The sequence below is a fragment of the Coloeus monedula genome (assembly GCF_965178545.1).
Source record: "Coloeus monedula genome assembly, chromosome: 9".
In the NCBI taxonomy this organism is placed as follows: domain Eukaryota; kingdom Metazoa; phylum Chordata; class Aves; order Passeriformes; family Corvidae; genus Coloeus; species Coloeus monedula.
Window position 1 is genome coordinate 13,093,062 of NC_138789.1, and position 16,701 is coordinate 13,109,762.

At 36.6% G+C, this 16,701-nt stretch overlaps 1 protein-coding gene across 1 annotated transcript in view; it reads right to left on the reverse strand.

Annotated features, from left to right (window-relative positions):
- The window catches only part of LOC309576059 (uncharacterized protein), a gene marked incomplete at its 5' end in the record, with an annotated part of 48,106 nt that overhangs the window by 2,871 nt on the left and 28,534 nt on the right, over positions 1 to 16,701 (reverse strand). Inside the window, 19 exons of the mRNA XM_082287022.1 lie at positions 243 to 281; positions 3,442 to 3,477; positions 4,926 to 4,964; positions 5,348 to 5,386; positions 5,747 to 5,785; positions 6,823 to 6,861; positions 7,376 to 7,417; positions 8,806 to 8,835; positions 9,545 to 9,583; positions 9,845 to 9,883; positions 10,156 to 10,194; positions 11,164 to 11,202; positions 12,213 to 12,251; positions 12,873 to 12,914; positions 13,382 to 13,426; positions 13,555 to 13,593; positions 13,702 to 13,735; positions 14,664 to 14,702; positions 14,803 to 14,844. Of these exons, the coding sequence (XP_082143148.1) occupies positions 243 to 281; positions 3,442 to 3,477; positions 4,926 to 4,964; positions 5,348 to 5,386; positions 5,747 to 5,785; positions 6,823 to 6,861; positions 7,376 to 7,417; positions 8,806 to 8,835; positions 9,545 to 9,583; positions 9,845 to 9,883; positions 10,156 to 10,194; positions 11,164 to 11,202; positions 12,213 to 12,251; positions 12,873 to 12,914; positions 13,382 to 13,426; positions 13,555 to 13,593; positions 13,702 to 13,735; positions 14,664 to 14,702; positions 14,803 to 14,844 (739 nt within the window). The remainder of the gene's footprint in view (positions 1 to 242; positions 282 to 3,441; positions 3,478 to 4,925; positions 4,965 to 5,347; positions 5,387 to 5,746; positions 5,786 to 6,822; positions 6,862 to 7,375; positions 7,418 to 8,805; positions 8,836 to 9,544; positions 9,584 to 9,844; positions 9,884 to 10,155; positions 10,195 to 11,163; positions 11,203 to 12,212; positions 12,252 to 12,872; positions 12,915 to 13,381; positions 13,427 to 13,554; positions 13,594 to 13,701; positions 13,736 to 14,663; positions 14,703 to 14,802; positions 14,845 to 16,701) is intronic.

Sequence of the window (16,701 nt, forward strand, 5' to 3'; positions counted from 1 at the left end):
CCTGGCAACTACAGTATGTTCAGAGGAATGTTTTACACAGAGCAGTAACTCTACTATAGAGTAATTTTAACCAAATTTTTTATTCACCTTACTGAAACGACTCCGATCTGTATAACCTCCACTGTTTAAACTTATTAAAAGGGCCAAATTAGTGCATCTTTCAGCATCAACTAACTGACCTGATCGAGAAGGTATGTTAGGGAAGAGTTAGGAGTGATGGGATGGAAAGAGAATATACTCACCTGCCCACCATACTGGCTGCTTCCTGAGGGATAAAATCCCTATTAAAAAAATTACAGAAAATAAACAGCAGTTATTTTTTTTTTCTGGGCAGAATGGAACATCACAGGACTCTTGACATGAGATCTCAGTAATAATCTGGAAAGTATATTAATCTAAAAAGATGTAGTGAAAGACTTCTGACTTAATGCCTCTAAGTTCCTCAACAGCTGAAAGTAGTAAACTGGACAAACAGGCACAAAACACCTGCTAAGACTGTTCTGTTACATAAATAAATGGATCACAAGAGTCTTACATATAGCTCTGTTAAAGAGAAAAAAATAATCGACTTTATTTGTGATTTTTTGGTATGTCAGACATGTTCAGAGAGCATCGTGTATTATTGTAAAAACATTGTTATTATTACCAAAGAGATAATTTGGGAAAAAAATTGATTTGCAGCTGTTAAAAATCCTCTCTGTTCTACATAAGATTTTTTTTTATAAGATCTTTTTAATAGAGTGATACTGAACTCCAATGCTTGCCAGTGGAGTAAAGAGAAATTATTTGTTTTAGTATGGTAGAGTGAGACATTGCAAACACAGTAATACTAATGAAAAATAAGCTCCATCTTATGAATTAGTCATCCATTTCATCTGTCAGCTATTTGCACTAGTAACATTTCTGAATCAGTGGCAAACAGTCTGCATATGGCACATGCTTAACAGGAAGACTTGAGTTGAAGCTGAAGAAGAAAGTAGTATTATTGCCTGCAACACACCAGAATTTATATTTTTAAAGCAGTATCTACTGCTATATTTTGTCTCAAATTTTCCAAGTATTTCATGTAAACATAAAAAGGGTTAATTAAAATAATCACTTGAGATAAGAGGCATTCTGACATAAAACAACTAGAATTATGATCTATGGAATTTCTTTAAATGGAAATTTGTTTGTGCTACTCCATTTCAGCTACCGAGCAACAGTCCCTGTTTTCAAATATTTATTAAGAGGCAAACGACTCTAAAAAACTGTCAGTAATTGCACTGCATGATATTTTTCATTTAATAAATTGCAAGTAGAAAGATCTTGAAAACAAAGAAAAGTAGCTTGCCTGTCCGCCATACTGATTGCTTCCAGAATATGAGCCCTGTAAAAAGAATGCAAAATTTTGATAAATACTTTTTTTAATAGCATCAAAAATTTTAAATGGCAAAAAAAAAAAAAAAAAAAAAATCCTGGACCTCATATAAATCATACTGAGGAGACTGATAGTAAGTAAGAAAGCTTCTATAATTACAGAGTAAAATTTTGGCTCTTGTATGTAGAAGAATATAACTGAAATGACTAGAGTGATTGAATAAAAGCTCCATGCACTCCTGGAATTATTGTACCTATCTCTGTGACTAAACTGAACGCAATATTTAATGGCTTCTGGGCAAATATGACACCTGAGCCATGTTTATTCCTGAGGAACTAATGTGTGTAAATGTTAGAGACAAACTGCCTACCTGTCCACCATGGTAATTGGTTCCTGTGAAAGAGCCCTGTATTCAACAGAAACAGCAATGTTTACTCTGTATTAACTTCAATATCACAAGAGGAAAACCAAGAGAACATATTGACCTATGGCAATGATCAAGTCATTCACACTGATTACTATTCTGATTCATCTTGACTTGTATGTAAAGTAATATATATGTGTGTATATATAATGTATATATAAATTATTATTATTATAATTTCTATTTATATAAATTCTAATTTATATGTTGTTTTCAGCACTTTTGAGTCTCAGAATTGGCATGTATTCCATGAGTTGTATTACTTGGGCATGTCATTTTGCTTGATTACACAGACCAAGAAAGAGAAGTAGTCATCCAAGCAATTTTGACTGTACTGAAAAAACAGGTAACTGAACCCTCCTTTGGAGGTAAATTAACTTGATCTCAGCAAAACAGTGGGGGGATTTTGTATGTTTGGGGTTTTTTGTTTTTTTTTCAGGAATTTACAAAGAAATAGGAAATATACTAATTAGACAGAAAAATGGAAATAGCTTTAACTTTTCCAAATGTGTTGCTCTGCTCCATTCTGAAAGCATTTGGAGCCAAGATTTTAGATCTAAGTTTCACTAGTTTAATCATACTGTTAATAACTATCATAACAGCAAAGTCCAAAACCCAACAGGTCTGCTATGAGATATTTGGGAAACAGATTCTTAAAAAAGTCCCAGGCCTGTCTTACAAACTGAGTAGCTAGTTTTGAATACAATACTATGGTTGCAAGTCATTTAATATTTTTGTCTTTAGCAGATTCAAAATTGCTTATTTTAGCATAATGTGGAAAAAGCTTTCATCATACACAGAACTTCACAGACAGAATTACTTCAAGAAATGGAGTTCCTTGGGAATTTTCCAGTATGTGTACATACTATGAGAAATATATAAAGACAAAGAATACTTACTGAACCTCCACCGGGGCACACACACCCACCCTGTACAAAACACAACCAAACTTACTTTCCTGGATCTATGATTGGAATAGGCCTCTGAATTAGTTACAACTCACATTCTGCTACTGTAAGAAAATGGACTATAAAGCACTGCTCATAAACTTATCAAGCTCCACTTAAAAAGGTTCTTTCTCCCTTCGCTGCCCTTTTAGGCTAGCTGTGCACTTACTGATCAAGTTTTTAAATAGAATCTTCTAATTTCTCATTTAAAATTTACAGTAAAAACCTACTCACCAAAAGGGTGAGTAAAAAATTCTGAATAGTAATACAGATTTTTTTTTTCTTCCCTTGAGGAGATCAGAGCACCTAGAATTTTGCCAAGGAAGTGGTCACAGCACCAAGCCTGTCAGAATTCAAGAAGCATTTGGACAATGCTCTCAGACACATGGTGTCATTCTTGGGTGTCCTGCATAGAGCCAGGAGCTGGACAGGATCCTGATGGATCCCTTCCAATTCAGCAAACTCTATGATTCTATGAATGCATACAGTGCTCTTTAGATGACTTCCAGTGGAGGCCTATTAGGTAACTTCTACTCTGATAAAGCTTAGGGAGAGGTGGCCAGGGGCTCACTATTTGGTGTCTCACTTTCCACATTCAATCTGAATGAAATGTGTGATGGGAAACAGTTCTTGTGAAGGAAAGTTACACAAAGCAATTTGTAAGTATATGACACTAGCAGAACTGAACAGTAGAGAGGAAAAAAGCTTACCTGTCCACCAGATTGTCTGACTCCTGAAGAAAAGCCCTGGAAAAGATTAGTAACTTAATTACTTCTGTGTTTCTGGGTAGCCTTTTCACTTGTTCTCTGTCGTTGTCAGTCTTTCAAATTGCTTGCATTTAAACATTGCACAAAAAATTGGCTTTCTTAAACCATGATACGTTGAAGAAACATTTCCATGCCACAGACCCCTGTATCATTTGCTCTTAACATGATCTGAAATACCAGACAGACTCCTACTCAGCAATCCTCAGTCAGTCTGGCTTAAAGCCATTCTATCTTACAATGTTCCTTTTTTGCAAAAAATATGGGTCTGTTTTCCTGATGAACTGTGTACCCAAACTGCAAATACCATGAAAGTAGAAGTTTTACCTGTCCACTGTACTGGCTGCTTCCTGAAGAAGCTATACCCTAAAGAAATGAGAAACCATTTATATTTGTTGCACATTCTTTAACTTATGACCTGCCACAGAAAAACACACTTTCATTTGTCTTCCATGGATTTAAGTGCCCCAGGGACATGAACATTTACTTTATAACAACACTGAAATCCACAGGCCTTTACAGTGGCTGCAGTTTAAACAGAACAATGATGTTTGAATCAAAGTCAGCTTCAGGCAGGTGTGAGTAGTGCTGCTGCCCTACTTTACAGCAGCCTTGTGTGTTTTGCTTATGTGAGTGGGCTGACACAGCAGAAAGTCAGATCTATTCTGCCTAAACACTGTTTTGGTGTAAGACACCCCTTCAAAAAATATTCTGTTTTTCACAAACCTCCCCCCCCAACCAGTGAACAATGGAAAAAACAACTCATAAACAGAAAAACAATTCTCACCTGTCCTCCATAATGGCTGCCACCTGGTAAAGATGGATCCTGAAGCAAAGGTGCCAATTATTTCTCAAATCAGAAAGCTTCTTAGAGAGCTTTTTAAAGAAACACTATTTTTGCCTCTTTTGCACAATGACAAATTACAGGAAGATAAACACTCAGCCTATTGCTTTATGTGTCACTCCATACTAGAGGCTATACCTCTAGGCAGCACTGGGAACCCTATCCCTCATCTTTCACTTCACAGGGGCATGGAACTCCTCTTAGCACTCCTCACCCTCTCCCCTCTTCCAATTAGAAACCATACTGCTTCTCAGACACCAACTCTGATTCTGCATTTTGCTGATGGAAATGAGGTAGAGAAGGGATAAATCTGCTTCCAGCCACTCCTTACTCTTAGAGCTAAGAAACCTTGACAACAGCAGGGCAGGTTGGAGGGTCGAACAAGATCAGAACTGCATTTAATACAACAGAAGCAGCAGATCTCCATAGTGTTTGTATTGCTTCAGATCATACCCCTTTAGATACCTATCTATTATCAGATGAACCGAGTTTTCACAGAATATTTTTTTCAGTCAATATAGAAGAAGCGATTTTTGATGTAGAAACTGTATGTTAGAATAAGAACTACACAGGAAGAGATTCTCACCTGTCCTCCATACTGGCTGCCTCCTGAAGAAGGTGACCCCTGAGCAAAAAAGAATCAAATGACCTCTATATCCATGTCATAGTACCCCTTTAAACCATGTTCCATAGGAAGGAGTAGCCAGTTTCTTTCACTGCAGAACTGTGAGTGTACCAAACCAGACTGTGCCAAAATGGGTGAAACTCATCTGCATTTACCATGATGCATGAGAAATTCCATCTTAAAAACTCTTCTGTGGCTTGGTATCACATACATTTATAACCATTATATACTAAGCAACAAATTAGATAAAAAATGGACAGAAACCTCCAAACCAAACCCCAATCTCCTTAAAATGTTCTTTTACACAGAGAACTACCAAATCTCTTTGATAAAGTAGCAAGGGAAGAATGCAAGGAAATACAATACAAGGGAAAAATACTCACCTGTCCACCATATTGGCTGCCTCCTGAGGAAGGTGAACCCTGAAAATAAACAAAAAGTGGAAACTGAAACTTTTTTATACCTATTTCATAGACTCATCGAATCATTTAATGAGGCTTTAAAAATTCTGGTTAGTTTCATTAAGTACTGATATATTTCAGAGGCATGATGTCTAGTCCTGCAAATTTCAGGAGTCAATTGAGTCAACCATATATTTCACATTCTATTTTTTCTTAGTCTTGGATAATGATCTTTATCTGAACTTGTTTTGTTTAATCACAGTAGCATCCAAACACTACAGAGTAAGATTTACTGAAAAGATTTTAGATTAAATTAAAGCTAAGACAGACAGACAGGTGGACAATAAATGAACTACAAAAATGGGGACTATTAATGCTTACTTGTCCACCATACTGGCTGCCTCCATAAGAAGATGACTCCTGGAAAAAAATTGATAACTAGTTATTTCTTAATATCTAATTACTGAAAAGAAGTGGCAAAGACATCTACATTTTGTTATTTGAATGTTTGTGTATAATTATCCCAGAATAAACTCTGTGGCTTTTGTCTTTCTTCAGTTCACAATATTATTACAGAGTATAGACCACTGTCAAATTTCTTGAGGTCCTTAATATGAGTCAAATATTTATAAAACAAATATATAATATAAAATATTAAAAAGTAAGAGCTTATGTGTCCTCCATACTGGCTAGCTCCAGAGGAATATGAATCCTGTAAAGAATACCAGATGAGTGAATTACCTGCAGTAGGATTTCCTTAAAGCAAAACATGATTCTGCCAGGACAACAGGAGCATGAGAGCAAGGTAAGAGTGAAGACAGGTGAGCAGGATTTTCAGAATGCTTTAATAACTATAATTTAAGTTGAGCATGGTAAATTGGGAAAATACCTGAGATCCTTAGCAAGGGTGGACAGCAAAGACCTAGTGCTTTGTTTGTATGACATGTTGGAAAGGTTAAAGTGCCATTCTTTCCAGTTCTTTCTCTGCTCATTTCTGGAGAGTGGCTTTTTTTTTTATTTGGAAAGCTGAATGCTGGGCCAGAGCTAGCAGTAAAATATTGGCTACCTAACAGGACTCTGAAAACCAAACTAAGAAAATTTACTGAAACTTCATACAATAAGAGGTCTCTTTAAAGAGGGGAGATTGTATTTGTTTTTCTTCATAGTGGAATTAGGTCAAATAGGAATAAAAAATGATGCGTTTTGATTCATTCTTTCCCCATGCGTATTTTTTTTGTGAGCTTCATTTTGCAAGTTTCCCAAAACAAGGGTGGTTTTTGCTAAAAAACCCATTGTTGTAATTTTTAGTCCATATCTAACCCAGTGATGAATTTCATTTCCTGAGCTTTTGCTCTTTTTACCCAGTTCCCATATAAAAACTGAACTTAATTGACTGAATGAATAACCATTGTTTTCAGAAGTGGCAAACTGTCTCTCCTTTTGGAATGAGTGCTTACTTGGCTATTGTACTGGCTGCCTCCAGAAGAAGATGAGTCCTGAGGAAAAAACCAAACAAACCAAAACAACCAGTTATTTTGGTCTAAAAGAAGTATTTTGAAGCAAAACTTCTCGAAAGATAGTAGTACATAAATACTAATACTAAACTTTCTTGCAGTAAATGATCTAAGAGGAATACAATCACATAAATCATTGTTCTTGGGGGCTATTTTTACATAATTCCAAGGAAGCCAATGGAATTGGCTCCCAAAGTAAATATTTATACTGGTATCTACCTGTGTTTGTGACAACATTTTTCATAGTAAGGCTTCTCTTTGAATGAAAACTGTTTCAAATGGAAAGAGAAACTGGGAGCGCTGCATGAATGTCATGTGTGTATTTTTTAGTTACAATTAAAAAGAATGTCCTGTGTGTATTTTTAATTGTACCTAAAGTAGGTTATTTTCACAAGTGTATGACTTCTATTAGGCACTGACTCTTTTTATCCTCTCTGGCCACTAAATTGATAAAGCAAACAGAGGACACACTTAAAAGCTAATGAACATTGCTTACATTTGCAGAGGAATCACTTCTGACTAAAGAAGAGGATCCACCCTAGAAAGGAAAAAAGAAAAGGAAAATTAGCCTTTGTCTTTGATCATAAACTAGAAATTAAACAAAACCTTAGAATGCCTGTTCTATGGCATTTCAAAGGAAGAATATCCCAGCCTGAAATGAATTACACTTACACTTATTTTTATCAATTTGCCAAGAGAGAAAAAACCCCTTTTTTTGGCCCAGAAGATCATAAATCATGAAGTATCATATTATATCTACGCATAACTCATTGCCTAGGATATAATAGTATTACCCAAGGTGCAGGAATGTCCTTTACATGCTACATGTTGATTGACCACATATGATCTGCCTTAGAAAGCAGGGATTACCCTGTTTCATAGTCCTTAAATAATTTCATATGGACTTAAAAGCACAAGTGAGAAGTAACTCAGTTTTTGGTTTTGTTTTAAATTTGGTGAACATTGATTTTTGATACAAATATTTGACTTGGTATTATTTTAGCTTCCTTTCATGATAGATCTTTTGTCAATCAATTCTGCTATTTAATGCAGTCTTTTGGGGTTTTTTTTGAGAAGAGGCACACATTTCTGTAAATACTGTATGGTAACTGACATCACTGCTCAGAGAATGCAACTCACTGCCAGCTTTGGGGCTTCCTGGCTTTTATAAGAAATAATGCAGCCAGCAGCAGTAGGGAAGTGATTGTCCCCCTATACTGAGGGGGGACTGATGAGGCTGCCACCTTGAATCCTCTGTTCGCTTTTGGGCCCCTCACTACAAGAAGGACATTGAGGTGTGGGATTGTGTCCAAAAATGGCAACGGAGCTGGTGAAGGGTCTGGAGTACAAGCTGTGTGAGGAGCAGCTGAAGGTGCTGGGGTTGTTTAGCCTGGACAAAAGGAGGCTCAGGAGGGACCTTATTGCTCTCTACAACTCCCTGAAAGGAGCTGTAGCCAGGTGGAGGTTGGTCCCTCTTTCAAGTAACAAGCAATAAAACAAGAGGAAAAGGCCTTGAGCTGCTCAAAGGGAGGCTTAGATTGGATTTCAAGAAACAATTTCTTCACTGAAAGGATTATCAAGCACTGAACAGGCTGCTGGGGAAGGGGCTGAGTCACCACCCCCAGAGGTATTTAAAAGACATGTACATGTGGCACTTAGGGACATGGTTTAGTGGTGACCTTGGCAGTGCTGAGTTAATGGTTGGACTCAAGGCATTTTCCAACCTAAATGATTCAATAATTCTGTAACAGTGAATCTTGGCATAATGAGAAAACTCCTACCATATCAGAAACATCTAAGTCACCAAAGGAACCATGAATATAAAATTAAGAGTACATTCAAATAAGTAAGTTGGAAATAAATAGGATCTTACATAATTTTCCAGTTAAATAGTTTAGTAAAAGAAAATGTATAATGAGCACTTACAGAACTTCCCCCAGAACAATCACATCCACCCTGTAAAGAATGCAGAAATTATTTAAGATATCAAGGGCACAGGACTGAAGTGGGTTCTAGTTACAACTCAAATTATTTCTACCATCCCAGGCATGCAAACCATAAAACTACATTCTTAACTGCCCAACTTCTAGAACTGAGTCTATTTCATCCAATGCTACTATTCCTGCAGTTATTGTTCTGAAGGGGCAACATACTGCTAATTTTTTTGTCTTCAAATTTTCTTACTTACAATTTTTATGATGTTAGAAACATTACTCATCAAAAGGATGAGTAAAAAATACTGAGTAGTACTACAGAAAGCAATTTTTTTTTCCTAAACAGGCCAGAGCACCTAGAGTACATGCAGTACTGTTTCATATTACAGATGGTACAGAAAACAGGTGACTTCTACTTTGATAAAACTGACTGTGAGATGGCCAGGAGTTCACCATTCAGTGTCTCACTTTCCACTTTCAATATGCATGAAATTTATTTAGCACCAAAGCAGCTACAGAAACTCAGATGCATGTGCCAAACAGTTACTACTGGCTACTCTGGCTTGCAGGATGTCCAAATGACACGGCAAGAGAAAATAATGTGTTGCTGAGGCTTTGGGCAAAAAGGACTGTGGTGAAGGGAAACAGTTCTTGTGAAGGAAGGATAAGAGAAATAAATTTGAGTGCCTGACACTAGCCCAGCTGAAGACTGTGAAAAAAGAAAATCATACCTGTCCACCATACTGGCTGCCTCCTGAGGAAGGTGAACCCTATAAATGTTACATTCTCATTTAAAAACTTTGACACGTGCATTTAAATACAAGGTATTGTCTTTTACTCTTTTAACTATGTTTCAAAAGATCTATCAGGTTGAGAATGCAGTTTTATCTATAGAAAGATTAATGAGGATAAAATAAACCACAGAGTAGTCTGGAAACTTAGGTATTACCAATCTGGTAATATTTTCTTGAAATATGTACATTGGGGGCAAAAATGCCTCACAATAACAACAAAGAAAAAAAAATTCCCACCTGCCCACCATACTGGCTGCTTCCAGATGAAGATGAGTCCTGAAAACAATAAAAATCACTTACTTATATTTAAAATATATAAATTAATGCCAAATATGTATTACTTTCATTTTTCCTGGTGTTAAAACATCAGTTAATACATGAATTGTATTTTGACTACTCTGCTTGCATTTGGACTTTTACATAGAGATATATAAGGAAGAATGAATCAATCTTGTTCACAGATTAAAAATTGCTGTAATACAATATGAGGCCTCAAACTTTTGTATGACAGGTACTTGAGGTCAAAAATATAAAGATTTAGTATTTACCTGTCCACTGGCATAGCTACCACTTTGAGAAGATGATCCCTGCAAAAAGAAGACCCAATTTATTTTTGTTTGAAATGGCTTCTGGAGAGCAAGACTGTTGTACACACACAATTTTTAATTTTTTTATTCAAACAGTTTGCAGTTTGATTTCACAAGACATGATGCCAGATGTCATGATATTCTGGGAAATAAATGGTTTGGTGTAATATACTCATTGGGATAATTTTTAAATAGTACAGCCATTTTGGAAGGGAACTGTAAATAATAAATAAAATAGATGCTTACATGTCCACCTGACTGGCTGCCTCCTGGGGAATAAAAATCCTGGAAAAATGTATTGAAATTACATGAAAAAACCAAACCCCCAAAACTGGAAAGATCAGAGTGGAAGATAAACACTCCTTCTTGCTTCTCCACATTCCTTATTTTTCTGTCATGGATTATTCAAGAAAAACAAAAAAAAATCTGTTGTCTTTCTGTATAAAACAGCACATGCCCCTTCATGACTAATTGCTCTTTTGGTAGAAGATATTCCTTAGGATACAAGAGTTGGAAGAGTTATATCTCCAACAAAATAATTTATCAGTCTGTGTCGTTAGAATAATTACAGTATGTGCCATGTAAAAATAATAGGAAAAAGGAAGCTTTCATAAGTAAGTCATGCAGCATAACAAAGCAAAGGGTTGCATTTAGAGTAAGTGCTGGATAAATGATGGTATTGAAGCCCTTTGCAGTAAAGCAATGATATAAAAAATGCAAGGACTTGAACAAATTGTGCTATCGCATTTGTGATGTAAGTTTGAGATTCAAGAGCACACCTCAGCATCAGTTGGGATTTCTAGCAGAACTTTAACTCTTTAGCCATACCCTCATTCCCTCTGTGCTTGAGGACTTTCTGTCCCCCACTGGAAGCTGCCCCAGGGTTTCCACACAAGATGAAATTTAGGTGCTGGCAGTTGCCAAGCACTAGGGCCAGCACCTGGCAATACGTAAGGAAGGAGGGCTTACCCGCTCACTCTGGCCGTCACCAGTTGGCAAGGCAGAATCCTAAAAAATATCAGAATCTAGTTATTGCCATGGCAAATACTACTTTTTCTTTCTAAGCAGGGGTGCAAGGCAAAGGAAAGTACTGCTTGTGGGAAGGTTGAAGATGTAGGCTGTAGGATAAGCAGTCTACAAGTTCTTTCTCTGCTCATTTCTGGAGAATGGCATTTCTTTATTTTGAAAGCTGAATCCTGATATAGTGAAATAAAGGAATGAGATCACATCTCAATCTATTTTATTTCCTCCAGAATGTTTCAGTGAAAAACATCAGCATTTGGAAAGCTGTCTTGATTTTTTAAGACCAAGACATGGTGCATATCTACTGTTATATCTTAGTTTCTTTCAGAGGGCTTTTTGGGCCCTCTGTAGTATCATATTTTAGCTTTCTTAAATATCCATAAGAAGATTTTGATATAGAAACTGCATTGAAGCTATTGAACCAGTATACTTGTGATTAAAGTGCACAGCTGAATTTATAATTATTTGCACAGAGCAATTTCCTACTAACGAGGACCCTGGAAAACACTTTAAAATTGTAAAGTTTTATAAACAGCTTCAGCAGAATTATTAGGAAATATACTTTAGTCAGGAGAAAAGGCATCTTCCTAGGAAAAGCAGGCAGTTTTCACCACACTATATGAAAACAGACCATTCCTATGCAATATATAGATGAAGGAACTTGAATCTTACGTATCTGGCATTGGCAAAGCAAAGTAAGTGTAGCGCAAATTGGGGATGGAAAGAGGGAAGTAGTCATATACTAATATTGAGTTTTGATGGAAATTGTGAAATAAAAAGAGTTTTCTTTGTAATTGCTACTTCTAATAACCAATTCAAAAAATGTTAGATTGTTAGAAGTCAGAACTGTTGTGACTGCAATTTTAATTTGTGAAGTCCTTATCATGCATAGCACTATCATGTGACACCAGATAAGGTAAAGGTCCATGTAAGCACCTAGATACTTTAAAAGGTAGAGAATTATGATATTGATATTGTTGAGAAGAACTGCTTACACTATCTTCAGTTTCACTGCCTCCCATGGAAAGTGAATCCTGTAAAATGAAAACCATTTATTTTTATATAAAAGGACTCTTACATGCTCTTAATTGTGGAGAATATAAAATAGAAGAATAAAGCTAACTAACTGCTTAGAATCTCCAATTTTACCTAAGCTAGGGAATGTGCAAAAAAAGAAAAAATATGTAACTTTATCTGTTGCTTAAGCAGAAGAGGCTGGAAAAAGCCCCCTCCTTGCAGACATGCATTTTTATAAGGAAAAACTTTCCAATGAAGTTAATTTGCAAAGCTTTAATTCCTTATATTCAAAAATCCCATTTTTTAAACTTTCAACAGCTTCTGCCTAAGTAAGGTGTGTAAAAGTAAATGTACAAAATATTTTCCTTTTGAATGAGGAAATGTTATGCTAATGCATAAACAATAAAGTACTTAAAGCATTGAATAGTCACAGGGCACAGTTAAAAACAGCATACATAGTGCATCATGTTCTCTACATTATGGAAACATTTTAAGTTGCTACAAAAATAAAGAGAAACAAAAGTTAAAATGGCATTTTTGTGGTCGTGGTCACTTAAAAGTAACTGAAACATAGAACCCAGGACACATAAGAACCAATACAGCAAGCTTAAGCTTTTGATGTAGGAGACAACATTTACCTGCCCATAAGCGTCAGAACCACTGTATGTGGAAGATCCACCCTGTTCAGAAAACATAAATTATTTTCATATTGCAAACAGACTCTTTTTTTTGGATGCTTACTGTAGGGATCTCCTTTTTGGCAGATTTAAAAATATGATTATTTACTTAGTTATCAGAATGGTTAGGCAACTCAGAGTTATGTCCCTGTAAAACACTAATGTAACATACTTTTTAACTCAAATTCTAACCCCACTTTTGAAGAGACCTTTATCTTACAGGTAATTCAAAGCTAGCATTGTTGAGAAGAATAAGCCGTAAAGGTTGGATGCATCCCACCTTTTACTCCCCTATAAACTTCCAGGCTACTTAGTTAAAAATATATACAAATTTACTTATTCCTCAAAGAAAAGACCACTTTCATCAGAATGTAGTGAGAGCCAAAATACAGATATAGCTGTATATTTACTTCACTCAGAGTATTGGCCCTCAGTAACATTTACACAAAGAGAAAAAAAAGAGTATTTACCTGACCGTAGGATTCACTGCTGCCATCATAAGCAGAAGACCCTCCCTGAACAGAAAATAAAAAAGGCGGATTAATTTGATTCTCCCAAGAAAGTGTTTTCAATCATTCAAGGACACAATAGGAGTGAAAATAAAAAAACTCTGTTATCTCTACAAACAAGAAAGAACACCTACCTGTCCATAAGATCCACCAGGATAGAAGGAAGGCCCTCCCTGCAGAGCAAACATAGAAATTTACTGGTTTGTAGTTGAATTGTTTTCTCAAAAAATACTCTTAGTCTGCTCCTGTGCAGACACAGTGACCAGAATTTACCTGATTACCGGAGTAAGAACTGTGGGACGAACCTGGGCCACCCTGAAAGAAAAGCACAGACCAGTTATTTTCTTGCAGATGAGAGTTTAAATACCTGCATACCCGGTTCTCACTTTATAGCCTGTCTCCCAATTTTAAGCTAATTTTTAGGTGCCTAAATAAAACTCAAGACCATTATTGTTAAAGTGGAAGAAATCTGGCAGCAATTTTCTTAGCCTGCTGAAACTTGAATTCTGCAAAGAAACTGCAAAGACCATTCTGTACTGTTCCCTGTGAAGCTGCTCACCACCAGGTTACATCAGGGTTAATTTAAGTTTTCTGCTCTAGAGGACAACAGTTGGGTGGGTCTGTATTACACTATGTCATAGCACCCACAATATTGGGGGTGAAGGAACCAGGAGGATGGGAGTCTGTATTATCCTGGTGAGAGAGGAAGAACAACTACCTGTCCATAGGATCCTCCAGGATAGAAGAAGGGCCCTCCCTGTGCAGAAGACAGAATGGGTTACTGGTTTATATCTGGCTACTCCTTCAGGGAAGGTTTTAGATGGAACTTCTGAATAGGGCATTTTAACTGAATGTTTACCTGGTTACCAGAATATGTGCTGTATGAAGAACCTGGAGCTCCCTGAAATGAAAACATAAACTAGCTATTTTCTTGCAAACCGGGTGGTGGAAATACCAAGGTATCAGAATCTCACTCAAGGCCAATACTGTTGAACAAGAAGGGACTTTTTATCACTATTTTTTTTAGTTAGATGAAAGATCATTCCATGAAAGTTGTAAGCATAAGTGAGTCTTTTTCTCTAACAGATTTCATGTGGTAAGGTACAAACAGCTGATATAATTCTTAGGTGTTATTATAGACTCAGCTTTTGGGTGTTGTATTTCACAACAGCCACTACATGGGGAATATAGAAATGAAGATAAAAGAACTCTGTTATCTCTACAAACAAGAAAGAACACCTACCTGTCCATAAGATCCACCAGGATAGAAGGAAGGCCCTCCCTGCAGAGCAAACATAGAAATTTACTGGTTTGTAGTTGAATTGTTTTCTCAAAAAATACTCTTAGTCTGCTCCTGTGCAGGCACAGTGACCAGAATTTACCTGATTACCGGAGTAAGAACTGTGGGACGAACCTGGGCCACCCTGAAAGAAAAGCACAGACCAGTTATTTTCTTGCAGATGAGAGTTTAAATACCTGCATACCCGGTTCTCACTTTATAGCCTGTCTCCCAATTTTAAGCTAATTTTTAGGTGCCTAAATAAAACTCAAGACCATTATTGTTAAAGTGAAAGAAATCTGGCAGCAATTTTCTTAGCCTGCTGAAACTTGAATTCTGCAAAGAAACTGCAAAGACCATTCTGTACTGTTCCCTGTGAAGCTGCTCACCACCAGGTTACATCAGGGTTAATTTAAGTTTTCTGCTCTAGAGGACAACAGTTGGGTGGGTCTGTATTACACTATGTCATAGCACCCACAATATTGGGGGTGAAGGAACCAGGAGGATGGGAGTCTGTATTATCCTGGTGAGAGAGGAAGAACAACTACCTGTCCATAGGATCCTCCAGGATAGAAGAAGGGCCCTCCCTGTGCAGAAGACAGAATGGGTTACTGGTTTATATCTGGCTACTCCTTCAGGGAAGGTTTTAGATGGAACTTCTGAATAGGGCATTTTAACTGAATGTTTACCTGGTTACCAGAATATGTGCTGTATGAAGAACCTGGAGCTCCCTGAAATGAAAACATAAACTAGCTATTTTCTTGCAAACATTTACATAAATGAGTCCATTCGGAATTTCTATTCTTTCAAATAAAACATTACAGCAACCATTAAAAGAGAATGCTGGTTGGTACTTTTTGTTAGAGATAAGGAAAACTTTAGCAGCTTCTGTTATTTCCTGTTCAGGTTAAAACATCTGGAAGTAGTACTAACATTTAATTTTACTCTTTCTAATTACAGAAGCCTATGTCATACCTTGCAGACTCTATGTTGTTATCAACGATCATGACCTTGATGGTCTTTTTAAAAATTGCCAGAATACTGAACTTCCAAAGTGTAAAGAGTACTTAGGAGAGCATATTTTTCAGCTTACCACTTAAAGGAGAAGACTATTTACCAGTACGTGACATTCACTATTACTGTCACTTCCCCCTTATATACAAAACGGGGAAAGTATTATTCTATGGTTAGGCTGCTTCCTCTGAGACTATTTGTAGACTAAGATCTTGCCTTTAAATGAAGCTTGGAGAAAAAGCAGAACAATTGCAGTGTGAGGAATTTGGGGATCCACATGAGTAAAACCATTTTTTCCCTTGAAACAAGATAGTTTAAATATGTATAGCTTTGACTCTTAATTTATAATATTCTTCAGGTTTGAAGAGACTTTTGTGTAACTCACAGCTTTTAAATCTAGAAGAATGCTTTTTGCAAGAATTTTTCTCCTGTGCTGAAGAATCTTCAAGGAATCACAGAATCACAGAATAATCTGAGTTGGAAGGGACCCAAAAGGATTATCAGGTCAAACTCCTGGCCCTGCACAGGACCAGCCCCCAAGAGTCACACCATGTGCCTGAGAGTATTTTCAAAATGCTTCTTGAACCCTGTCTGGTTTGGTGCTGTGACCACTTCCTTAGGAAGCAGATGACTCTCTCTTTTATGTAAGATTTATAAATAGTAGTTTATTTGTACATGTACATCTATCTGTAGCTTGCTTTTTCATTATTATTAGAATGTAACCTCTCATGGACAGTCTGTTTACATTCTAATCTAAGCACTGTAGCTGCCATGTGTAGAGGGCCCTGGAGAGAAAATGAAGTTCATTTTTAAATTCAGTTTATTCCTTTGCAAAGATCACTGAATTTTACTGTTGGCTGGAGGCAAAGATCAAGTCTATTGCTACACAGTTTATCAAAACTAAATTTGATCTGCTGATATGATTGCAAACCTGGAACAAGCTCTTGTGTATCAAAGAGGACACATTTGCACTGAGAATTGGTTTCTG